This window comes from Podarcis vaucheri (assembly GCF_965113315.1).
Source record: "Podarcis vaucheri genome assembly, chromosome: 10".
In the NCBI taxonomy this organism is placed as follows: domain Eukaryota; kingdom Metazoa; phylum Chordata; class Lepidosauria; order Squamata; family Lacertidae; genus Podarcis; species Podarcis vaucheri.
In genome coordinates, this window is record NC_138748.1 from 40570114 (window position 1) to 40597661 (window position 27548).

The following is a 27548-nucleotide window of genomic DNA, read 5'->3' on the forward strand; positions in this document are numbered from 1 at the left end:
TGTGGGAAAGGTTACTAATCGTGAAATATACCCTATGATGTTGCTTTCTATGGAAGACCTTTATTTGGAACATCAGCTCGTTGGAAGGCTTGAAAGACTTTAAATCTTTTAAATCTTTTAAAGCTGGAAGAGAGCCCAGAGCCCTTGAAGATAAATGACTATTGATTCAAAACCCTAAAATGTATTTTATATCATTGACTTTTTATTTCTATCTTTGTATATCATATTGTTGTTTTATTGCTATGGCCGATGGCTGGCGCAAATAAAGATTCATTCAAGCTGTAACTGCAGCATAAAGGAATAATTGAGGAAATGGGAAGAATCCCACCCCATTGGCTGAATCCTGCCTATTCATCTTCCTAAAAAGCTACACCTTGACAAATAAAGGGGATGAAACAACCCTAAGGTATCTCTGTGGGTAGTCATTACTCCTTATGGTCACCTACCACAGAACCTTCATGTTTGTAGGCCTTAACATTTCCATAGGAAACCATACACTGCCTGAGGGCCAACATTATGCCTTGGGGCTCCTTGCCTTAGAAGTAAAATATATCTCAACACTCATAGAAAAAGCAAACAAACCTAGTGAAGTTTGACCACCGTCCACATACATACTTACACAGAATTCCTTTTGCCGTTTTTGTGGTACATTCACTCAGTATGTATTTTAATAATACAGTGGTACCTCGGGTTACATACACTTCAGGTTACAGACTCTGCTAACCCAGAAATAGTGCTTCAGGTTAAGAACTTTGCTTCAGGATGAGAACAGAAATCGGGCTCTGGCGGCGCAGCAGCAGCGGGAGGTCCCATTAGCTAAAGTGGTGCTTCAGTTTAAAAACAGTTTCAGGTCAAGAACGGACCTCCGGAACGAATTAAGTACTTAACCTGAGGTACCACTGTATTGGGTCCGTTATCCTGCCCCACTTGCATGGACCACTCCGCTGAGAGAACCAAGTCCGTATATATTCCTCCTCCTCGGCCTTAAAGCTGTTCCGCCTTTTCCTCCTCTCCCATAACTTCACCGCTTTATTTCGCTGTGAGAGAACGGAAAGGTAACCGCGGAGGCTCGAAAGTATCCCCTGGGGGGGGGGGGGCAAAACAAACACACCCGCCGCGTTGCTTCTTCGACGGAGGGCCAGGCCGGCGCTTCGTCGCCCTGACAATCAAACTTGCCGCCCTCGCGGAAACCACCGTTGGCGGCGCGAGGCGGAGGGGGCGGGGCTTCCTAGGGCTCGACTTCCGGCCTCAGCTCCCGTGCCCTGTTTTCTCTCCCAGTGACAGCAGCGGAGGCGGAAGCGAGAGAGAGAAATAAATAAATATATATATATACTGTGTTCGAACCGGTCAGGTTAGGTTGTGCTGAGGTGGCCGTCATGGCGTAAGCAGAGCCGGGGGTCGCGGCACGGTCAACCACGCCCCGCGGTGGGGCAGCGCTTCCCCCCCCCCTTCAGGTTGAGGTGAGAAGCCCGCGGGGCTGTTTGCTGCGGCGGGGGGCCGAGCGTGGCCTTGAGACCGCGGAGAAGGGAAGGGCTCGCTCGCTTCCTTCCTCAGAACCGTAGGGTTGGGCCTGGGCTGCTCACAAAGTGGGGCAAGAGGGCTTGGCGGGTGGGGGAGCTTCCCCTTTTGTGCCGCCGCCCACGAACAGGCAGTTGCCGAGTGGCTGTCAGCCGACTTGGGGAGAGGGAAGGCAAGGGGCCTATCTGCCTGCGGTGTGGCAGGAGCTCTCAAACCCTTTCTCAGGTAAGAGGGAGGGCTGCTCTGCCGTGCTGAGGGGTGGCCGGTCGAGGTATTGAAATTCCCTAATTGCTCTTTAAGGTTTCTGCTCTTACTCCACTGTCGCTCTGATTTCAGCAGGAAAGGTTCTTCGTTAAAAGATGAAACCAGTCTCGTTGTGATAAATGCAAAGTATCCCGCACAAATATTGCTGAAGTGTCCAGTAACAGTAGATTTTACCGTGAAAATATATTTGAAGGCTTGTATTGACAGAAGCACACCCGAGTGACTTATGTAGAACATTAACTGCAGCTTTTGTGATTCCAAATGGGGCGTGAGAGCATCTGTGCACATATTATGTGTACTTCCCTTGCTTATTACAGGACTGTATGTGACAAAGCCCTTGTGAGGATTGTCAGGTGTCTCTTCTAAGCCACACCTCTTCTTTTAAGGGAACAGCCTTCATTAGGCTACTGCTGTATAGGAAATAATGGCTTTCCGGTGCCTCCTACACTGAGTGTTCAATGTCCATTCTGAAACTTTCTTCTGACAATTCACTTTAAATATAGTCAGCAAGCCTCGGAGGCATGTTGGCAGCAGTAAGCAGTTAAATGGAAATCTTACCCTTTGAAAACACCACTTGGGGAAAGTTGCTAGTGGCAGTAGTCTGAATTCTTTACTAAGAATTCCCATAGGAACCACTAAATTCAGTGCTGTAATGCTTATAATAATACCGCAATATCATCAGAGTATGTTTTCTTGAATGACTTACTAAGTTTAAAATGTAGATACCGTACTGTGAGAAAATCATAAGTAACTTTGAAAACTAAAAATTATCCTTCTGCTAAAAGTAGGATGGCATTACAGTCTTATGGGTGATACTATATATTAATAGATAAGTAGCATTCATTAACCTTTCGTTAAGTATAATATTGTGTGTGAGGGAGAAAGACAAAGCTTGCACATGTATACTGGGATATTTCAGTATAAATCCTCAACATTTTACGAAAAAACAACAAAAATGCAGTAAATGATCCATTATAAGCTCTGAATTGCTTATGCAAGTAATGCATGGTTTTTATAAGGAAATCAATTGGAAGAAGAATGTTTTACAGTTTAAATGATATATTGGTACTATTTTATCTGCTGCTTATTGCAAAGCTGACATCCAACAGTTTTATGTGAGTAAGATTCAATTGTGAGGTCAGCCTGCTAAGTGTGACAGAAATTCACTTGTGTAGTGGGGCTTTGCATTTCTCACCTACCCCCTGCAGCTCCCCTGTTCACCCCCAAAAGCTGTACAAATATACTCTGCTACACAGGTACAATAGGTGATAAGATAAGAGTATTGGATCCAGTGATTTGTTTGTGTTAGGTAATGGATAGAAACTATTTAAGTAGTCTCAGCACACTTGGGCATACTTCTAAATTTGTTAAGCAGACATTTAACGCTCAGCTTAAAAAATTATATTTGCTGGCCTATCCAACTGCAGCAATTAAGGTTTTAAATGAACTCATTCTAAACATCCAGGTATTTGTCAATTATGATAACTAATTCACACCCTGAACTTTCTTCACTTGTTTTGCAATCAATGCGATGTTAATTCTACCGGTTAATTATTTTTTCATAAATTCTGTGGCAGACCTAACTGGCATATGAACTTTGTCTGCCTATTCCTGTGCATGATCTGTTGATTCATCCTTTTTTGGATACAGTTTTTCTTTCACTTGCCCAAACAGCTGATATCTTTAACACCCAAATTATAACAGAAAGTGCTAACTGTGTTAAAATTTGTTAAATGTAGCAACTTAGTTTTCATCTCTCATACTGACAGCTTCAAACAAGAATAGAAACTGATTTTCAACTGCTGCTTTTTGCTCTTATTTGCAACAGCATATTTCAGTAGATATAAGTACTGAGATTGAATGCCGGCTAGAAAAACATAGACTTAAATATTTATATAATTTACTTAATAACATTTAGAGTCTATGTTCTGCTTAGCAAAATTTCCAAGATTCTGAGATACATTTTTTTTGTAGGTAAATGTCCTAGCATACATTCATAACAATGGAGTCCATGCTAAACAAATTGAAGAGCACGGTTATGAAAGTGACTGCAGATGTCACTAGTGCAGTCATGGGAAATCCAGTTACCAGGGAATTTGATGTTGGACGACATATTGCTAGCGGCGGCAATGGGCTTGCTTGGAAGATTTTTAATGGGACTAAAAAATCAACAAAACAGGTGAGGTTTTAGGAGGGAAATACGTATTGCTTTTAATGTCATTACAATGATGTTTTAAGGACCAATTGCCTAAGAATACATGGTTTAACAGGTGTAGAAAAAGAAATCACAGTATGTGTAACTTATCATTTTTATGTATCTACTGTATAAGTTGTATGGGGTGTTAAAGCAGGAGGAGTACCTCTGCTGGGGATGTATTATGCTCCTTCTGAGGTAGTTTGTCCACCTTTGCTTGCCACTCAGCACTCATCTCTCACCCATGACTCCTAGAAGCTGTCAGCATGCCACACCCCAGAAATGGCTTTGACTGGCCAGTTAAACCAAGTGAGGGTAGCCAATGGGTTTCAAACCCTCCGTGAGTTAGGGATTTCCCCTGCATCCAAAGACAGACTTCATCTGCCTTGTGGTACATTCTTGGGAGAAGAAAGGGCTAAAGAGTAAACCCTACACAGTTGGATGTCGCCTTCTACGCCTCTTCCAGCAACTCTTGTAACCAAACTGTTGCCAAACATATTGCTCTGCTTTCCTTTGGACCACATCAGTGAGGCCAAGAGGGGGTTCTGTCACCTTGGCAATCCAGGACCTCCAGACACACTGCCCAGGCTTGCACCCTGGGGAGGTCACTTCAGTACTGCTAACACAGTGGCTTATTGACTTCACCCTCAGAGGCACACTCCATTGTCTCTCAAGACAGACAGGTGCCAACAGTGTACCGTATGCACTCATATGGTTTGCACAATGTCCTTGAGGTTAAACAGATCTTGAAAGAATAGCAAAGATTTAAATAGTCATAGTTTCTCAGATTAGTCACCTCCAAGTAGCTCTGGCTGTTTGCAAATAGATACATCAAGTCCTTTGTAATTTATATTGGGTTTTGTGTGTACCTTTGATTTGTTTCGAACAAATTGCTCCGCTTGATTTAGCAGTTATATATTTAACTTCAGAACAAAGTAGCTCAATTGTTTTAAGGGACTGAAAGTTATAGGTTTATTCAAATGTCTTTCAGCAACATACTTTTGAAACTTAGTTTCCAGTTCTAGGCACTTATACCAATATATGTATCTGCACTCTGGTATAACAAGTATTAAAGTAGATAAATAACTAATATTATGCATCTTTTCAACAAAGAGCAAAAATTATTAATATAATGCCAGTTGTAGTGGTAAAATGTCAATAGGAAACTTACTAAGGTGAAACACTATTGGAATAAAAACATAGCAGCTTGGTAAAAGGGTTGCAGTATGCTGAATGCACTTGTTCGGTAAATGAACCATACTATAAATGTGGACTGCAAAGGAAAAAATAGTATAAACAACATTAGCAATCTGTGTTTATTTAGCAGTGCAGTTCAATGTGCAGTTTAAAGTCCCATTGTGTTCAATAAGACTAATTCCCAAGGAAGTGTGTTTTAGAATTGCAGCATTTCATGCTTTGGTAAAGTGGGTGTGGTTTCAATGAGTGGCATTGTGACTGGTGGCTGTTCCAGAGTTGCTGTCTGTCCAGTGCTCCTACATTCATTTTTGTTACTACAACTCTTCTTGAGTAAGCTTAACTGCTGGTTGAACAGAGGATAAATGAGCACATTAAACTGCCAGTAGCAAATTGCCCTGCCTACCACTGATGATGAGAAGCAAACCTTAAAGTTATTTAAAACAACAACAACAACAACAACAATACTGGTAGCTATGCAATTCTGTTCTGAAGAAAAATATTTTAGAGTATTTTGAAATCTTGTAACAGAGTTGGCTCTGACATGTTTCTTCCATGAGAAATGCTCAATGTGAGTAAGTCCCTTCTATCTGCTGTAGTTTTACTATGTGTAACATCCTGATGACACTTTGAGCAAGACCTCCTGGATAATTTTAGAAGTCTTGTGGTGTTCTAATATAGGGTTGCCATATATATTTTTAGGAAAACATTAAAGTTGTTGAGTTTTTGTTTTGTTTTGTTTTGTTTTGTTTTGTGATGTGACCCAAGTTGTTAAGCTGTTGGTAAAAAAAAAAAAAAAGTGAACATAATTATTCAGTTGTGTTGCTGAAGGTCCAGGGCGAACCACTGCTTTGCAGCAGAAATTCCCCCTGGACGTATACGTCAGACATATCCAACGTATAGCAAGCCTATCTAATAGAGATGCAGTCTGACATTTATCTGTTTGGACATTATTGGTAATTAATATGTAGACATTGTGGGAATCTAACACAACACCTTCCGTTTTGCTTAATTGTTACTGGAAGAGAATATAATATGCAGTTTAGACAAACTATTGTTCAATAGAATATTGAATTTGTTAGTACAACTTAACATTAAGGAGCAAACTTTCCATGTTAATATGGTTGCTATGTGGGGTAGGGCAGAATTTGGCATTGATGGGCTGCAAAGGAAGGGTGCTTTTTCCTGCCATTTCCCCCCTGCCAAATCTCCAACGTTTCAAAATTTCCTTGGGTGTATACACACACACAAAATACAGTGCTATTTTTCTAGAAAAAGAGGTGCTGGAACGCACCACTAACACTTCCCTAGTTCCTAGAATGGCAATAGCACCCACCTGAGAGGTGCCAGAATTGAGTTCCTGTGAGTTCCCCCTGTATTTACACACACACACCCCTAACTTCTGAAGTCGCCCACTGTAATAATGTAAAGACAGGATGGAAACAATATTATAGCAGTGGCTAATTTATTTTAAAATTGAAAGACAACAAAAGCTATTTATTATTATTGAAAAGTATTTTATTATTTTGTAGCATTTTAGTTTTTCATATAGTTCACTAATAATATTTTTTGATTAATTTTTAGGAAGTGGCGGTTTTTGTTTTTGATAAAAAGCTGATAGACAAATATCAGAAATTTGAGAAGGATCAAATCATTGATTCCTTAAAACGAGGAGTTCAGCAGTTAACAAGGCTGCGACATCCTCGGCTGCTGACTGTGCAACATCCATTGGAAGAATCCAGGTAAGTTTATTACTAAAACAATTATAGGTTTGAGTTTTCATACATGCTCAAATCTTCCAAAAATTAAATAATCTACACAATCTACACAATTTCTGGAAACTGTATCCACGTCTCCCAAAAGAAATTGTGTAATTGTCCAATGTGTATCCGTATTTAGAATATATGCCAAGTATTCACATCCTCGTTATTATTTTAGTGATTAAGGGGATCAACTGATGTGGTTTATTCTGCTTTCCTTTCTGCTGTTTGGCAGAGCAAAACTCACCAAGTTCATGTTGTCCTTATTTGAGTTCTGTTCTTCACTTTCTCATTGTGATTCCCTGAAGGTCTTGTGAACCTTCCCCCTCTCTAGTGCAGTAGAAATTTATATTATGTTGAATGCTGATTTCACTGTCATGGAGTTTCATTTTTCAGGCTGTTAAGAAGCCCAACACCTGGTGCTTTTTCTTGAACATCCTGCATCATCATAATGTCTATTTCCTAACTGTTGCTGTTCACAAAGTCAAAGTCTACCTATATACCTACTTACCTCTTGTTGTGAAGTATATTTGGGGTGTTTACTAAGGATATTTGTTTCCTTCTAGGGACTGTTTGGCATTTTGTACAGAACCAGTTTGCGCAAGTTTGGCTAACATACTTGGCAGCTGGGACAATCTTCCCTCACCTTTACCATCTGACATCAAAGAATACAAACTTTTTGATGTAGAAATGAAATATGGCTTGCTTCAGGTATGCACATTGGTGACCTGTCTGTAGTGCTGGTAGTCTTACACATGGGTGGGTATAATGCACTCAATATCTAGCCATCAACCTATATAAACCAGGCAATAAATTTACACTATAGCCACCTGCAGAAACATTTTTTCTTCCCTCGTCTGTTTAGAAGGCAATGTTAAGAAGTCACAGCAACTAATTAGCTGTAGCAGAAAACCTTTATATTTTATTCCTCACACTTTATATGCTCTAGTTTAGGTATGGGGAACCTCTAGGCTGCTGGATTCACCTCTCCTACACTCCCCATATCATGCCCACTTTCCCACCGTACCATCCTATTTCAGTTATTTATTTAGATATGACTGAGCAGGACCTTTCTACCAATGGTTTTAGCCTTTTTCTAGTGGTCACTGTCTCTTGCATAATTTTTGGATCCTCTGCAGTGCTTGAATCTGTGCACATAGTTATGGAAACATTCAAAAGTCCTCAACAGCTCTCAGCAGCTTCCCCAAGAAATTCAGAGACCCCAGAAATGTGGTTTCCAGTAAAGCACTGAAAACATTGTTGACACAGATAGGAATGTCCTCTGTCTAAAGTAAGAGATCAAGTGTGTAGGATGGGAAGATTAGGAAGAAGGTATGTACAGGGAGAATGTGATTTTCATCCCCATCCCAGCATTGCAATGAGGATTCAAACAACCCTCCAAGTAACCCTAATCTAGGCTGATCTGCCAAGATTAGCCGGCGAGAGGGGTTGAGCAGAAGGTAAAGGGTGTGTGTATTCTGTAGGGGGCAGTGATTTTTGTATGGGTAAGCTGGATATGGGACAGGTGGGGGGGGGCTGGTTAAAAAGACCTGTATGTTCCCCCGACCAAACACTGGCAACCAGTCCTCAACAGTGTTCCACTGAGGCCCTCTGACCCTTAGGATGCAAAAAGGTTCTCCACCCCATTCTATAAAAACAAATGGCTGGTCTCTTTCTTAACCACAAGTGAGGAAAATTAAAATGCCAAATTACGATCTGCCAAATCCTGGTGTACACTGTGGTGTTATCAAGACAAAGGTGGGAATATTTAGATAGCAGCTATGCAAGTTATCCAGGTCTGCTTCAAAACCACTGCTGCCATGGACACAGCTGTGCCTAATGGCTGTTGCTGTGGCAAAGGATTGAAGGTAAAAGTGTGTTGGTCATTGATCTGGACTTGAATCTCCCTACTTTGTTACCCCTTTCTTTTTTACCCCAGCCGCAGCACTTCTAGGAACAGTTCACTTCTGTGGATTATTTGTTTCTCAAAGAGGAAAACAACAAATACCATCATATCTAAGCTTATTCCAAATGCTCTAAAACAAACACCCTGACAAGAATATCTTCCTCCTAACAGGTTTCTGAAGGCTTGTCATTTCTACATAGCAGTGTGAAAATGGTCCATGGCAACCTTACTCCTGAAAATATAATTTTGAATAAAAGTGGAGCATGGAAAATTACTGGATTTGACTTCAGCATCTCATCTATAAATCCATCTGAGCAAGAGGTAACAAGGTTTCAATTTGTTTTTCATTGTCAGTAAAGGATAACCTGGAAACATTGGGACTCTTAATTAAGCTCTTAATGTTTAGCTACATACCTGCTGAGTTCAGGATTAAACTTTAGAGATACGACCACAGTCAAGAATTAAGCAGCTTACTCTTCCTAAGTTATACAGTCTTTCTTGGAGTAGCATATTGCCCATTAATATATGTGAAGTCATGAGTTGTTATAGTAGAATAATTCCCTCACGCAAAAAAACAACACATTGAGTGTTTCAATACCAGTTAAGTGCTTTTAATTTATGTTGAAGGTAGGCTACCTAACTGCTAATGGAGATAATCTTGCTACCTAGCCAAGAGCTAATGTGAAACAGACAAGTATGTTCTGTTTATATTTTCTTAATGTGTTATGGTAAAGACCTCATATACTTAACTTTAAAAATGGATGCACTCAGAGTAAACACAGGATTTACTTACCTTATATAATGGATAACGTCTCTCGGGTATCATGAGTGATTTAGATCTCTTTAGGTCATTATTAATGTAAAAGAAAATCACTCCAGCTACGTTTCTTTAAACTTACACTTTAAATTATGTTTCTGTAACCTTTTTGCTGTTGTTTTTTTCCAGCCAAAGTTCTCTTGTAAAGAATGGGATCCAAACTTACCATCTTTGTGTCTTCCAAATCCTGAGTATTTGGCCCCTGAATACATCCTCTCAGTGAGCTGTGAGACAGCCAGTGACATGTACTCTCTAGGAGCAATTATGTATGCTGTGTTTAATAATGGAAAACCTATTTTTGAGGTCAACAAACAGGATATTTATAAAAGTTTCAGCAGACAGCTGGATCAGGTATTTTATGGGTCTGTTTGTTAAATTCACATTTGAATACATAAGTATTATGAAGAAAAAGTATTAAAGTGTCTACAAGTATTTTGGTTCTATGTTAATGAAAAGAACATTTAACTTGTACTGAAGGAGGTGGCTTGTCTGTCATCATGGAAAGCAATAATGTGGGGTAAATAAAACTCTTGCCTCATGCTTTAGAGCCTGTTATCACCACGTTTCAGGGTACTGGGTTCACCTGTGTGTGAGAAGACCCTATTAAAGTTTCTTTCATCCTTGCTGATAAGGAACATCACCAAAGTAGAAATATGTGTTTTACTCCCATTTTCATAAGTTTGATTGTGTTGTATTGGGATAAGGAAAATCAGCTACAGGACCTGTTCTAGTGTCTCTGAAACCATCTAAAATGGATGTAGAATGGGTGCAGAAGTGGGAATATTTGCCACACTGGGGAAGCTCTTGGTTTGTCTTTCATGAATTGAGCAGGGGTATATCACCCCCAAAATGAACTTAACACATATTTCGTTTATCTAGCAATTAAGTGAACTACCTTCCATGTAGTTCAGGGATTTTTTTTAAAGATTTTTTTAAGTAGATCAATGAATTCATGCAACTGAACTACATAATTCCAAGTGCTATTCCAGTCATACTGTATGCAGGGTTTTGTTTTAATGCTAATGCATGTGCTTTATTTATGCAGCTTAGTCGTTTGGGCGCCAATAACCTTCAAGACATTCCAGAAGAAGTCCGTGAGCATGTAAAACTACTGTTAAACGTAGCTCCTGCAGTCAGACCAGATGCTGACCAAATGACTAAGGTAAAAAGAGTACTTAAAATAGCTGTAGAATATAAGAAAAATCTTTTTTAAAGTGCTTTAATAAGCAGCATTTAACTGCTAAATTTTGAAGGGTTTTTAAAAACAACATTCTGGTTTAAAATTTTCAACTCAGGAGATTAAACCACCTTCTTTATTGCCCGATAACAAGCACTCATTGATTAACTGGAACTGTTATTTTGCAAAATGTTCTCTTCTTTCAGAGGAGGATGTTTTGCCAAAGCTAGATAATATGTATTTTCTCTATATATGAAAAAGAGAAAAAATTCCATTTAGTGCTATTCCCATCTTTGTTATTTAATTGAGATTTTATATTTGTTCTCTTTCATATATGCTTTTTCAGGTTTAACTTAATTGTATTAAGTCTGCAATTGTATACCTACTTACTGGGGAGTAAACCCCAGTGAATTCAATGGGGCTTTTTTCCAAGTAGACATAGAAAAGATTGTGCTGCAAATGTTATGGTGCTTTTGAAAAAGTTTAATATATACCATGCTTATGACCTCAAATATCACTTTCTTTTTTTAAAAAATCTGTATTTTTAGATACCATTCTTTGATGATGTTGGGGCGATGACACTACAGTACTTCGATTCGTTATTCCAAAGGGATAATCTTCAAAAGTCACAGTTTTTTAAAGGGCTGCCAAAAGTTCTACCAAAATTGCCTAAGGTCAGCAATCTCAGATTATTTTACTAGACATGTGTACTGACACAGAATTCTGTGTCTTTTGTAGCTGAAACATGCATTGCTGCTCTATGATAGTGTTCTTGGAGTAAGAACTAATAATAATAATTTATTATTTATACCCCGCCTATCTGGCTGAGTTTCCCCAGCCACTCTGGGCGGCTCCCAATCAATTGTTAAAAACAATACAGCAAAGCAAAGGCCTTAACAGTTCCTCATTTAAATTGGCATTTTATAAAGTGTGCTATAAGGCAAACTGATATATACCAATATTGTTAACATTTTGCAAAATTTGTTTTCCTTGCAATACATAGGAATAGCATGCTTTTTGCAGGTTTCTGAAGAAATTTCATCTCCTTACAAAATAATATCTGTTTTCTTTCAGCGTGTTATAGTGCAGAGGATTTTGCCTGCCTTGACATCCGAATTTGTGAACCCAGACATGGTACCGTTTGTTCTGCCTAATGTTCTGCTCATTGCAGAGGAATGTTCCAAAGAAGAGTATATAAAGTTAATTCTACCTGATCTCAACCCTGTCTTTAAACAGGAGGAACCAATTCAGGTACATTTCTGTCTTAAACATAATTCTGGTCCCATATGAACCATCTACCCAGTTTTTTAGAGCTATCTTGTTTAGGGCTATCTTTTGAACACCAGGTTATTAAATCTTGGAGGGAGGCCCTTTTCTCGGTCCCACCACCCTCGCAGACACAATTGGTAGAGATGTGGGAGAGGGCCTTCTCAGTGGCTGCTCCCAGACTAACTCCCTCCCTAGAGAAGTTAGACTGGCTCCCTTCATTCTACTACTGGCAAGTGAAGAACTTCTTTTTCCAACAGGCTTTGGGGAACTGACTGTTTTAAGGAAAGAGCTTGTGTTATACTGTTTTTGTTGTAATTATTTGTATGTTTTTAATATTCTTTTTATGTTTAATTGATTTTTAATCATTATTATTTCCATGTTTTTAGTTGTTCTTATTTTATCTGTAGGTCACCTTGAATTCCTGTCAGGGAAAAAGGCAGGGAATGATGATGATGATGATGATGATGATGTTGATATTAAGCTTAAAAGCCAGTAATATTTCCAAGCAGCCACATATTTCAGTATGTGTATTGGTTAGTTGTATTGGTTAGGTACTAGTTGGACTTTTAGTGAACAGGTATATATTGTCTGTCAATCTAGAACACTGCACTTTGTATATGTACTCTTGGAAAGTTCAAATGTATGCTATTGGATTACTATCTTTAAATAATGTCAGAATGTTCTTATTTTCCATGCTTCCAGGCTAGCAACATGGTGAGTGTGTGCATTTGCTATGTTTACATGAATATTTGATTATATAAGGTAATAGCAAATGTTACCCTGGAAGTGATTAACAAAAATTAAAGCTTTGACACATGTCAATACTGCATTTCTTAAAAACAGATTCTGTTGATATTTCTTCAAAAAATGGACTTGCTGCTAACCAAAACACCTCCTGAAGAAATAAAGAACAGTGTTCTACCAATGGTTTACCGAGCATTAGAAGCACCTTCGATTCAGATTCAGGTCTGGTAATTTCAGTTTTTGTTCAGCTTCATTCTAGCTGGAAAATCTAGCTGGAGATTTGCTTACTGAAAGGAACTCCCTCTTCTCACATTTTAATTTGTTTTTCTATTTGTGCTTACTCCACTTGCAGTAACCCCTGAAAATGCTTCCAGGGAGTTGAGAGAAGCTCTAGGAGATAGGTGTGGGGGAACAGCAGGGGGAAGAGAGTACAGGCAAAAAATCACATCAGTGGTGCCAACACTAAATCAGAAGCCCTTTCTGAGAGAAATGTTAGGAAAGTTAGAAGTGATAAAAGGATTCTCTCTAGTAAACATTCTGGTCATGATTCATGGAACACGTGGAAGTTTACACTCTCTCTGTGATTGTATAAAGTTCCTAAAACATTTGCAGGCAGCATTCAAGCTTAATCATCTTATTTTGGACATTTTGTTACTAGAGGAATATTTTAATAACATTGATAAGGGAGGCTTTCCTACACCAGTAACGGGGAAGTTGTGGCCCTCCAGATGTTGTAAGACTACAACTCCCTTTATCCCCAACTACTGGCTGTGCTTGCTGTGGCAAGAGGGCCAAACATTGTTGTTCATTATTATTAGCGGCTCTGAACTCTTAAGGATGTGGAATTCTAAATTTTGTTTCAAATAAATAAAATGCTATAGTATATTTAGTTTTAGAGACAGAGAGAAAGACAGAACTGTAGATTTAGTATTATTTTTAAAAACTGCATATTGTTCATATATACTAATTGTGATACTTTTATTTTCAGGAACTCTGCTTAAACATAATTCCTACGTTTGCCAACCTTATAGACTATCCATCAATGAAAAATTCACTGATACCAAGAATTAAAAATGCCTGTTTACAAACATCATCTCTTGCTGTAAGTTGAAAATTCAGAAGTCTTTAAAACCATATTGAAATTGTTTTGCTGTTAATTTTCTTTTTAAAAAATAATAATATCCTGATCAATTGCAAGTTATGCTTCATTATAAAGGGATTCAAATGAATCCTCCATCCCACATGAACAAATGGAGAGGGAAGTTCCCAACATCTCTGCATTCAACTTCAGGTGTAGGGGCCTATTTGCACACAGCTCTGTGCACATAGGCTGTCTATTCCATTGAGAACCCCAGTTTTGAAGGATTTATATATATAGTGAAAAACTGGGCTTATACTATTGTGTGACCATAGACCTGCCTTGCCTAAGTGGTACTGAATGTGGTGGATTCATCAAATCAAGAATTATATAATAGAGCATTTTCATTCTTCAGATTAAGGTAGGGCAGACTAACCTGTAGACCACAGATTGTGCCCAGCAGTGTTTTTTTTGGGGGGGGGTGTCAGAGCCCTCCTAATTTGTCATTAAACAAAAGATTTTTCCTGGGAGGGTCCCTGCTGTGATACCATGAATGCCCAAACTTTTTGTAACTCTCCTAAGCCCTTGAAAACATGTTTATTTTAAAAAGAACTTTTTTTAAAAAAAAACCTGATTACTCCTGCAGGTTCCCTACTCTGATGCCAAAATATGTTTTTCGTACCCTCAAGACCCTGTTTTTGTTGTTCATAGTCATAGTTAAGATTTTGTTAATTTCCAATGTTAGTCTTACTTGGAGTAGGCCCAGTGAAATCATTAAGTTCATTTGGTCTACTCTGTGTATGACTACTGTTGGATGTCACCCATAGTTTGGTTGTTTTACAATATTCAAAGAAGTAAGGACATTGGGTTGCTTTTTCTCTTATATATTGTGTGTTGGATAGTGTTTTATCTGTTGGCAACCAAAATTGGGTTGAAAGGTAGGATATATTAAATAAAATGTGTTGTGACTTATACCACTGGTTAAGTAATAGTACGGGACGCGGGTGGCGCTGTGGGTAAAAGCCTCAGCGCCTAGGGCTTGCCGATCGAAAGGTCGGCGGTTCGAATCCCCGCGGCGGGGTGCGCTCCCGCTGCTCGGTCCCAGCGCCTGCCAACCTAGCAGTTCGAAAGCACCCCCGGGTGCAAGTAGATAAATAGGGACCGCTTACTAGCGGGAAGGTAAACGGCGTTCCGTGTGCTGCGCTGGCTCGCCAGATGCAGCTTTGTCACGCTGGCCACGTGACCTGGAAGTGTCTCCGGACAGCGCTGGCCCCCGGCCTATAGATGTGAGATGGGCGCACAAACCCCAGAGTCTGTCAAGACTGGCCCGTTCGGGCAGGGGTACCTTTACCTTTACCTTTAAGTAATAGTACACAATTGAGTGGGAGAGCTTGGCACATGGATACTGTTTGCAGCAGTGTATGTTTACTGTAACATGTAGTTCCCAACCAGCATGTTCCTGTGTGTGTAAAAATAGATAAATCACATTGCTTCCTAAATCCTTTACTTTGGGAAATTAGGTCTATTCAGAAGTCAGTCACATTGAGTACAATGGGGCTTACCCTCAGGCAAGTAAGTTTAGGATTGAAGCATTAATTGTTTATATGAAATTAACTCAAAATTCAAATCCTGTGAACATATGGCTATTGAAAAATCTTAAAACTCCTGTATTGATATTTTCAAGCATTTTCTCTATTTTTATAAAAGTTTAGTTTAGAGGGTTTGTTTTTATATTCATTAGGTACGTGTAAATTCCTTAGTCTGTTTGGGAAAGATTTTGGAATACTTGGATAAGTGGTTCGTTCTTGATGATATTCTGCCTTTTTTGCAACAAATTCCTTCCAAGGAACCCGCAGTCCTTATGGGAATTCTAGGTAACATGATATTTTGTTTCTTGTGCTGTCTGTAGTAGTCTCTCTGTGGTATTAATCTTTGTGGTACTGTTAAATGTACAATACCACAAGGTATTACAAGTTTATAACTTTTTAAAAATAATATCCCATATTTTTTGTTTTCTTTTAATTTGGTCAAACGCTGTAAAGACTTGGTTTAACTTTTAAAGTTCACACCAATGCCCACAGTTATAGAAATAATTAATATAGCATCTTTTTGTTTCTCCATTTCCGCCTTTTAAGAAAGGTGTAAATTGTAGTTTGTGTGTGATAATTATTTTTTTTAAAAAAAATACATTTAACCTAGCATTTGGTTCAAAGGAATATATAATGATCTTACTTTGTGAAGGCACGATTATTAGATAAATCATTGTGTTTAATGTTTCATAAAAGGTATCTACAAATGTACGTTTAGTCATAAGAAACTGGGAATTACAAAAGAGCAACTTGCAGGGAAGGTTCTGCCCCATCTGATTCCTCTCAGCATTGAGAACAATCTTAATCTAAATCAGGTAGGATAATGTTTCTCCTGTGTTTATTTGTAAGTATTCTTGATTTCATTGGGACTTAGAATCATAGAACTGAAGAGTTGGAAGGGACCACAAGGGTCATTTAGTGCAGCCTCCTGCAATGCAGGAATCTTTTGCTCAACGTGGGGCTTGAACCCACCACCCTGAGAGTCTCATGTTTTACCAAAAACTGCAGCTATAGGTAAGATTGCAACACTTTTGTAAAATGCTATTCATTTTGTACGCCACTATAAAGCAGAAAATATCCTGCTGCTATCCATTGCAGTTCTACATAAATATGGTGAACCATTTCTTCTCACATGTACTTGGATGCTAATTCTGCTGCCCAGTTTCTTTCTTCTCTTTCAACAACTCTTATCTTCATTTGCTGATAGAAATGTATTTCCCTCTCTGATCCCAGTACTCAGAACTTCTCTCTCTAGCTAGTGGGTGTTCTAATGTTCAAGGGATCCATATTTAGTTTCCAGTCTCATATTCTGTCTTAAAGTCAGCTATTAAGATATATGGATCAAATGCATGGACGAGGACAAATATTTATAACTGTTCATTTTATAGGCTGCTTTTTATATCATCTTTGACTTCCCTGCCTTGTTTGTTTCATGTTTTTTACTGGGTTTGTATTCCATTGTTAGCTACTTTGATCTATTTTCTTAGAAAAATGAAAGCATATGCCTTTTAAAATACTTTAAAAATTCTGTCTTTTTACCTCAACTTAAATCTGAGGGACACAATAGTTGCTGTGCAACATTTAGCTTTTAATAATTTAATAAAATGAAAGCAGATCTAGGAACTAGTTTGAATATTTCTTGTTTGCATACAGTGGTACCTCTGGATGCGAACGGTACCCGTGTCTGTGCATGCACGGGTCGCAATTTGCCGCTTTTGCGCATGATATTTTGAGCATCTGCACATGCGTGAGCGGCGAAATCCGGAAGTAACACGTTCCGTTATTTCCGGGTCGCCGCAGAGCATAACCTGAAAACGCTCAACCTGAAGTGACTTAAACCCGAGGTGTGACTGTATTCTGCTCATGGTGGCACAGCCTTTAAAATAATAATTAAAAATACATGTATTTCTTTTCTAGTTTAATTCCTTCATTTCAGTCATAAAAGAGATGTTATGTAAATTGGAAGCTGAGCATAAGACCAAACTTGAACAGATCCATATTATGCAAGAACAGCAAAAGTAAGTGTGCATATTGTTTGTATGTACAGTGAATTAGAGGATAGTTTATAGTCTTATAGTTTCCAAACTAATTGGAAAATTTTCACTGTTCATTCAAGATTCAAGTGTCTTTGTTATACCACTCAAGCTTCCTTTTTATATTTTTAGTTCAAATTTTTAGTTCAAATATTTTTTAGTGTGGTTTTCCTTATAATAAATGGGTTTTTAACTTGGTATCTGCATTTCTTGCATATCCATCCAGTTCCCAGTATTGGCAAAGACTGGGAATTAACAAATTGGACCAACCTTTCCTTAAATGCCATTTTTGAAGAACCCTTCTTTGGTTGGTTGGTTATTTGTATTCATCTTTCTTCTAGAAGTTCAGAGCACGTTTTTAGCTTCACAACAACTCTGTCAGGTAGGTTAGTCACCAATGATTTTCAACAGCAGAACTTGGAACACCAGTTTTCCATGTTCAAGGAATCAATCCACTATGTCTCCCACTAATTTAAATATTAATTTCTTTGTTGCAGATCAACCATGCTAACCAAATGACCCTTCTATGTTGTTTAGAAATGAAATTGCAGTATCTAAGACCAGATAGCAATCTCTTCCTTAGCACAATTGTTTCAGTCCTAGCTCTGCCGATACTGTATATATATATTGAGTATACTTTTTATTGGTTTTGCTATTTTGTCACATGAATAAACTATTATTAAAGGGAAACAAAATTGGGAGACAAGTTATTGCTCTTCAGCAGGGATGGAAACTCTCCAGCTAAATGCAGCTCCCAGACCACTCCACATTGGAACATTGTCGAAAAGGGAATGTGGCTTTCAGGCTGAAAAACACTCCCCACCTACAACATAGATTTTCTTACTAAGGATTACATGAAACCATAAGACTTCCATGAGTGAAACGGAGAAGGCAGCAATTTTCAGCTCTCATCCTGCCCCTGCAACTCCCCAAGTCTGTTCCAGAGGCATGGGAAACACTCTGCAGCAGATTTAGGAGGAGTATGGGAAGCTGTCCCATTCATGGAATGAATGACACGTTTGGATACAACTAAATATATTTTTCAGAAGTATGCAATGACATTTTTGGTATTATCAAGTAAAATAGATACTCTTGGGCAAGGTGCTGTCTATTTAACAGGTGAAGCTGAAGAGGTGAAGATCTTTTTTTAAGGAGATTTTTTAAACTATCAAATAGTAGCTAATGTTGCTTATATTTTAATTATCTGATAAGCTTTACTTCATGAAGTGCATATACAAATTAATATTAGAAATCATTTTGGATTTATGCAAAGTAAAGTAGCTTGCAAATTCTACACCCATAGGTGAATCAAAGCACATATTCTCTTACACTGAATTAGAAGTTCATTACAGCAAATTGTCTACCATTTGTCTTGTTAAAGATGGGACATATAATTTGCATTTTTTATGGGGTTGGTTTTATGCTGAAACTATTTGCTAACACCTTGTTACAATTGTATTTTTGCATTGTAGATCTTTCGATATAACTAATCCAATGAGCCCACCTGAAGAAACAAAAGCCAATAATACAGGCAATCAGGCAAGAAGCTGTCTTTATTGGATCATTCCAGTATTTGCTTCATCAAATTATTTTTAAAGTTAAATGCATCTTCATCCATCTTTTTTAATTTGAACAGATTGACAAGGTGTTTAGCAGCCTAGGAACAGATATCTTAACTAGTGGACCTGATTGTAAAGAGAATGGAATGTTGGCAAATAAGAGAAAGGTAAGCTTTTATAAATTATTGTGCAAGGTATAAGTAAGAAGGAATTTTTCATCAGTATTCTTATCAGGGGTTCTATGTCCTTGGGGTTCTATGTATCTTGGTCTACGAAGGCTCCCGAATAAACCCAGTTTAAATGGATCCTGGTTGACCCATGTGCACTCCTTCCTTCTTGGTGTTGCTAGTTCAGGGTTTCATGAGTTCAGAATCTAGATTTGTGAGGTCAGGAATAGGAAGTACTCAGTTGTTCACCTTTATGTAGAGGGGGTGCTGGAGAGAGAGGGTGTCCCCTGTGTTTTTCTGATAGAAATAATCAGCATTTCTTCATGAGATGATGCTGAGCCTTGTATGAAATAGTGGTCCTGATTGTTGCCAAACTGGTTTTTTTACAGCAAAAGAGTGGAAGCACTTATCAGAATGACCAATCAAATTATTTGTTGAATTTCTTGCATCTTTAAATCAGATTGAAATATTGGCTAGAATTACTTTTAATCTAGAATGCGTTAAATAGAAGCCATGGACATCCAGTGAAACTGATTCAGGACAGATAAAGGACTTCTTCACCCAGCACAGTTAAACCATGAAACTCCCTTCCTCAGGATGCCGTGATGGCCACCAACTTGGATGGCTTTAAAAGAGGATAAGAGAAATACAAGGAGGAGAGGGCTATTAATGGGCTGCTAGCCATGATTATTGTGTCTGCTTCCACAGCTGGAGGCAGCAATCCTGAATCCCAGTTGCTGGAAACCACAGGAAGGGAGTGCTCTTGTGTTCATGTTCCGCTTACTGGTTTCCCACGGGCATCTGGGTGGCTGCTGTGAGAACAGGATGCTGGACTAGAGAGGCCATTGGCCTGATTGAGCAGATTCTTCTTATGTTCTTAAAATGGAAGCTTGGATGGGGGAAGCAGTGGGGAGAAGAGAAACCAGAAGTCCCATTGTACAAACAGCTTTTCGTTGTCCCTGTGGGTGGGCGTTATTGGAACCAAAAGAGAACTTTGTAGAAAAGGGTTAAGAAAATACTGGCCAAGCAAGTTACCAGAAGGTTTCGTTTTCATTCTTTATATATTTATGACACTCAGCCCTCAGCTAGTTTCTCAGCCCCCTCTAATATCAGGGCTTGCACCTTAGGAAGATGACCATAACCCAGTGAGTAGTAAACATGCTTTTCACGTCTCAGATTCAATCCCTGATACGTTCAGCTAAAAGTATCAGGTGCAAGGTGATGGAAAGAACCTCAGCCTGAGACCCAGGAGAGCTGCTGTTACTCAGTGTGTAGACAGTACTAGGCTAAAATGGACAGTTTTCTTGTTCATCTTGATCAAGCACCATCCTCAGTTGCAGGCTGAATGAAACAGTACTTTAATCGCTCTGTAAATCTGCAGTGGGAAAATGAAAAGGCCTGGACTGAGAAGATGTGCATTGGGAAGGGAGAAGTCAGAGATATGTTCTTCTCCAGCACAAGCCAGAATAGAGGAAGGTGTGAGGAAAAAGAAAAGAAAAACAGTGCAGGTGGAGGGGACTATATCTGGATGCAACCTCTGCTATACAGCTGCAAATAAAACGTTTTAAGTGTGTTTTAAGTGCAATATACAATGTGACACTAGATGGTGATGGGTGAGCCTTATGGAAAAATCAGTATTTATTTTTTTAAAAAAACACTTTAAATAAGCATTTTAAGAACGGGTTTTTATATGTGTGTAGATTCCACCTAAGTCAGTTTATTATTACTTATTATTATTACTATTATATACTATTATTATTAAAACTGATACTAAACTCACCTGTTAGGAGGAAATATAATGTGTGTCTACTGAGGAATTTATTTTTTTGTTCCTGATAAATTCTTTTGCAAATATAAATAAGCAAGGCTCTTCTCTTTTTGAATAATTTTTAACACTTTTGAAGGGATCGCTTACACTTGAAGAGAAGCAAAAGTTAGCAAAAGAGCAAGAACAAGCACAAAAAATGAAAAACCAACAACCACTTAAACCTCAGCCTCACACAGTTACTGCCCCAGTCAAACAGGTATGGATTCAGTCTTCATTGTAATCTTTGGTCCTATTGCAGCTAACTAGTAAAAATAAGTTTTATCCTGTAAAATTTGCAGTAGTTGCAAATCTCAATTTGCAATTGCATATAAGCATCCAAAGTCATTGTTTTAATAAAGTGATTGGGTTGCAAATGTGTGAATGCAAAAAGCGTAACCACGTACATTTACTTGTAAACCAGGAGTTGTTAATCTTTTCCAACTTGAGGGCTACACTGGCACCTTCCAACCTGTTGTATGAGTGTACATGCCTATGGTGGGCATGGCATAAAAGGGACTTGTCCACCCCACAATAAGCATGCACATGTACACACATCCCATACACAACAGAGTGTGCACGTATGTCTCACAAACATGCCAGGGAACATACACATGGATTGTAGCTTACTCTCCAAATGAATAATCTGGTAAGTGGAAGGAGGAAGCAGTATGTACTCAGTCTCCCTTTTGCTGTTAACTGCTGGTGTCACACATTCTCTGTCAGCTGGCACTGACCACCCTGGCGGCAATGATGCTGAGCAAAGAGATCTAATCTCTAGGAAATTATGTAAAGCAGAAGCACCCGTGAATTAAGGAAGCATGAGACAACTTACTGGATACAGTGCTGCTATCACCTGATTGAGGGTGGGTGTTCGGACATTTTGGAATCCTCCCCAAGCCCACAGAACTACTGAGCATCCGAATGGTTAATTTTAAAAAAAGAAAGAAAGATAAATTTTGGAAAGCTGTGAAAAGGTTATTGGTGGGTCATAGGTTAGCATCCCCTGCTGTAAACTCATCTTTGAGTTGCTCATACAATATGGCATTCCAGCCTCCTAAAATGATCTTACTGCACTGTCATCTATTTTTCATCCTTAGAGCTGCTGCTTATGTTGAGTGCTATTGCAAAGTATTTTAACCATAGGTGCTTTTTTTTCCAGACCAAGGACTTGACTGACACTTTGAGAGAAAGCATGGCATCATTGACCAGCCAGTCCATCAACAAACCTAAAGTTCCCTCTTCAAATAGCTTTTCTTCAGTGGGTATTGGAATGGGGTTTTCATCCCCTGTTGAGAGCGCTAAGAGAAATGGACTAAATGCTAATATGGGATTTCAGCCGTCTGGATTTGGGATGGGAATTGGTACTACAAGCCAGAATTACTTCAGTACTGCTAGTGTCACAGGAATGGCCAACATGAATATGATGCCAGCAGCAAACATGGCACCTTATAGTCCTATGAACACTACAGCTGCAATTTCACAACCAGCACAACAAAGCAGACCACCAGATATGTCAGCTTTAGATAGCCTATTTAGGGCTCAAAAACCTAAAGTTAGTATGAATCAGTTGTCGCAACAAAAAACAAACCCATGGCTTAATCAGTTTGCACCTCCTCAGGGTTCCAACAGTACTGCCTTAGGAACGCAGATGAATGCGATGGGACAATCTGGCTTTGGCTTGCAGGGAAATCCTTTCTTTAGTCCTCAAAACTTCACACAACCAACAAACAGCATGACAAGCAGCAGCTCAGCTAGTAATGACTTAAAAGACCTCTTTGGGTAATAGCTCTGATTGTGAACGAGTTAATGTATGGTTAAAAACCTGATTTGAAGAAACATCAACTAGCAAAATGGACAAGAGAAAAGCTATTTCCAGGATGCGACTTAGTAATACACTTTCATTTGCCTATGCATTTAATTTTCTTAGGCACAAAGTGATCTCTCTTGCCCCTAATTTCAAAGTTTTAAGGTCAGGTTGTGTCAATCCAGGTGCCCAGAGTTAGAAAAAAATTTAAACCGCATACCTCACAACTTCAGAAATGTGTCTTCTGACCACCATGTTATTTTACAAATAAACATCTTAACTAATAAAAATTAGCAGTAGGTTGTAATTGCTGATAAGCTGTTGGAAGACTTCAAACCCTGGGCTCTTGTTGATCTTGTATTGTCTGAATTTGATATGATACTGAGTTCTAAATACATCTTGGTATAATATAATATAGTAGGGTGCATACATTAGTCTGGAACTTGCTATAAACATACAAGATTGAACATGATGATACTAGATTGCTACTTACAATCTTCCCAGCAGAAAATAAGGTATGTAGGAGTGATATTTTCCCAGTTGAGATGTGTTCCTTATCACTGAAAAATGCTGCTTAGGTAACCATGCTACATAACCTGCCTCCAGTTGATTATGCCAAAATTTCAGTCCCTACCATAGAAGCCGCTATGCTGGCATGGTGATGTTAAAGTCAGGTCTTTAAAAAAGTAAGTAAATAATCATGCTTATGTCTACACTGAAAATCTAGGCACTAAAGGAATACAAGTGCAAATTAATCTGTTTTGGATCCTCCTAGAAGCAAAGGTGGATGACATCAGAATTTAGAAGTCACTTTGATCACATTGAAATTTGGCTTGCTAGTAGGAAAAGAGCTTCAATTCGTACTCCAAGTTTCTGGTTACTTCTAAGAGAAAAGTAAGAGGTTGCCATCCCTCCGATGCATACTTCTTTTGAATTTAAATTTGATCACATTCAACAGACCCCAGTGAATTGTTTTAGTTTAGTTGAATAAATTACAAAGTTGGATGATGCACCAGTTGACTAAGGCAGGTTGTTTAATGTATGCTAAATCATTGTATACATAATGTTCAGTCTCACTTTAAAGGCTAATATAAAATTTTCTGCAGTCATATTTGGAGTGAACAACCATTTTGCATCTCCCTTAAAGGATTCTTTCAAATATAAGTTTCCCCCCAAATGGAAGCAACAGTTTATGTGGTTAATTAGTTGGGGGATGAACCAGTCTCTACCCTGTCTGCTATTTCTACTGTACATTTAACTCTTTCTTTCCTGGGAATTTTGAGATCTTTCTTACATAATACTTTGGACTATAGCTGGCTATTTTGAGAAGGAAAGAATTAGTTACCGTTTTTATAGAAAGCCTACATACTTTATTTTTCAAAGCCTTTCACTGATTGAATCATTTTCATTTGCTGCTTAAGAAACCAAAGGGCCTTATGCTGTAAATGTGAGCTGTATTTTGTTAAATTATATTTCCAATTTTAAGCTGTAATGCTGTTAAATGTATCGTAAGAACTTTGTATTATAGCTGCTGCCTTAGTACTTTTGTTTTGTATCTCTGGGACCAGTGATAAAATTGTGTTGTTGTTTTTAAAAGAGAAAAACACACACAACACTTGTGTTATTTATGTTATATTAATACTCTCACTGAATATGCTCAATTAGCTACATAACTCTGTGTGTAAATTTATGAATATTAAATGTGTTAGGTTCCTTGTATGGTCTCCAGGTTTCTTAAGACTCAAACTTTACATTTTTGTGTAAAGCTTTTCTTTAAAAAAGCAGAACAGTACAGAATATGAAGCTTCCCTATAATGTGTGGAAAACAAGTTTCTTTAACGACACAAGGCTGGGGGTGGTTTCTTTCAGGGGTGGCTAAATTTGGGCTCTCTTGATGTTGCTGTACTCCAACTCCCCATCATGACCCATGATGAAACATAAGTTTTGTATTCCAGCCACAGCTCCCTGCCCCAGTTTGTTGTAAAAAAAAAAATGTATACCCACATGTGAGATTGGCCTTGCTTGTTAACCTTTTTATTTTTCAGCCTTTCAGATTTCATTATTCCATTGAGACTGCTTGAGAGAGAGCAGGGGAGAGGGAAATCATTTTGTACTAATACTGTGGAGACTTTACCTTACAAACCTTTGAGCCTAAGGATCAATGGCAATTTTGTTGGCCACTTTTTTTTTAATAGTGACAATTATATTTGAGCTAAGGCTGCAAGCAGAAAAAACATGTAATGAGGAAACACCTTGATACATGACTAAAGTCTCTTACAAAATCAACATGTTATGTTTTTGCTTATAGAAGCATAGTGATTAGCTTTCATAAGACAACAGAGGAGAAAGACACTTGTTAAATATAACATGTGAATAGTTCTTTCTGAGATTATCAAATAAATCTCTAGTAAAGTTCTTTTTCAATATAATTTATGTATTCTTGAAGTCAGGAAGGAATTATTTTCACTGATTTGCTAGCAGAGATGTTTGTTCAACTTCTCCAAATTCCACGAAGTTGCCATTTCTGCAAGAAGATGTTGTGAATTTGGAGATAGACTATTCCTTGTAGAGTTCATTTATGAAAATCTCCCTGACCTGTTTTTATGCTTTTATAGCTGGTGACTTTTTCCTTTACCGTGAGCTAAACAAAGGAGCTGCTATGTGCTCAATAGGATGTTTGGATAATGCTAGTGACACCAGTACTCTCACCTTTTCATAATGACGGGAAATCTACACATGATATGTCAACACCTTTAGATCACTTGACAGGTGTCACTAGCAAGAGTGTGATGGTTGAAAAAACATATAGGGTGAAGGAGTATGAAAGACACAATGATTGTAAATGCTTGATGACAAATGCTATTCTTATTTATTGTACTCTTATGAATTGTAATACCTTGAAGTATGATCTTAATTAGTAAAGCAAGCTGTAAATCCTAGTTTCAGCTTCTCAGGTTCCTTGAAATACAAAAATTATTATGTAATTTGGAAAGCAGATGCAGCAGATAATAAACCTGCTTATTTATGCCCCATTTGTATTTAACAGGGATCAAGTCCTGTTTACTCAACATGAGCTGAAATGTAATTTGTTTGAATGGGCCATCAAGTTGGGCAGTTAAGAGGAACGCCTTTGCTATAGTGTTATTTATACAAATAGAAAGGAAGGGATGTAACTAGAAGTAACCTCCCTCTTTCAAATAGGAGTAGTTCCTAACGAAAGTTAGGAGTTCATGTAATGAAAAAACACTTATTATATTCAGTTACTTTCATGATATTCCCTTATTAAAATTACTAACACTGGGGTTTCATTTGCACAAGAGACTTCCATGTGCACAATGGAACTTCCTCTCCTGTCCCCTCCAACTTTCTGCACAGTCTCAAAATTGGCTGCAGAGAGTTGGGGACACTCCAGAGCAGATGGTGTGTATGTGTGTCATTGTGTCAGCAGATCCCCAATTAGATATAACCCAATATACACCCTTATAAATGGAAGGAATGAAAGTTATAGCTTGACATCAGTTTAGCTGGGTCTGTAAAGCAATATTATGGTCTTAATTCTTGGAAAACACTGAAATTCACAGGCAGGCTAATATTTCAGTAGCCTTGCTTTTCCCTCAACTATATCAAGGCTTTTGGCTCTCATAACAGTAAAACAAAACAAGTAAGCAATATTGTCGTTTGTACATTAGAAAATGTTGAGGATTATTTCAGTGTAAACTTGTGACAATTGATTTGCAGTTTTCCACATGTATGTTTCACATACAAATAATACTTTTCTATCTTTGTATGCTGTAGTTTCCTCGATCTAGCCTAATTGGTATGAGGTGGATATTTCACTCTAAATAAACAACTGCTCTCTCGCTCCTGGTTACGTGATGTTTCAAAATTGACTTGTGGATATCTTCTGAATTTTGCCGGGTTTGTGCAGTTCCAGATATATTTTTTAAAAGAACAATTTACCTGGGTCTGCCTTTTTGGCATTGTAGTATATATCGACTGTTACAATATATGATTGCAATTTTAATTAACCTGAACTTGGATGCACCAGATTTGTTGTGACAATCTGCATTCAAAGAGAAATTGACGGGAAAGCTAGGATTACTCCAAGCAGGTTCTGATTTTGAATTTTGGCTTCCAGTCTAAATCTTCAATGGCTCCCTTTGTACAGAAATTTGTAAAAAGAGGTTCTCTTTGAAATACTAAAATTTCAGGCAATTTTAAGTGTTGTATATATCTCTCAAGTTGGAAGTTGTATATCCAATGGCTTTATATGTATTGAACTCAGGCCTGATTCAAAATATTTAATGTCCGTCTAATTGTACAGTCCTTCCTTAGTTGTGGCAAATTTTATGTTTAGACTGTAAGGCATTCAATTTTGTGTGTGTAAAGTAATGATATTACTCTAGTGTTGCTGTGGTTTGTGATCAGCAGAATGGTTGGAGCATGATACTCTATTTTGGTTTTATTGGACTTTGCTGCTTTTCAAAATAAATCTATTCTTTATATCAACTTTTAAAACTGGTAATACTTAAAATATGTAAAATGTACAGTGATGGTTACAAGAAATTCCTACACCTTTGTACTGTGAATGAATAACTGTGTAGTTTTCAAATCTTGAATGATGTTGCTTTATTGAAATAATAAACTTTTCATATTTTCACCTTTTAA

General features: G+C 38.1%; 1 protein-coding gene across 2 annotated transcripts; it reads left to right on the forward strand.

The window, feature by feature from the left end:
• The first annotated feature begins 1255 nt into the window (after positions 1-1255).
• Positions 1256-27548, forward strand: SCYL2 (SCY1 like pseudokinase 2). 2 transcript variants are annotated; one of them, XM_082241332.1, is made up of 18 exons: positions 1256-1460; positions 3757-3961; positions 6755-6912; positions 7497-7641; positions 9008-9157; positions 9783-10004; positions 10699-10815; positions 11379-11504; positions 11905-12081; positions 12943-13065; positions 13832-13945; positions 15663-15795; positions 16207-16325; positions 17428-17528; positions 19016-19082; positions 19180-19269; positions 21174-21293; positions 22236-27548. In XM_082241332.1, the coding sequence occupies exons 2-18, from the start codon at positions 3785-3787 to the stop codon at positions 22857-22859; spliced, it is 2763 nt and encodes a 920-aa protein (XP_082097458.1). In that variant the 5' UTR covers positions 1256-1460; positions 3757-3784; the 3' UTR covers positions 22860-27548. The 2 variants fall into 2 exon arrangements, with proteins under 2 accessions (XP_082097458.1, XP_082097459.1); XM_082241333.1 differs by lacking the exon at positions 1256-1460 and adding an exon at positions 1532-1743.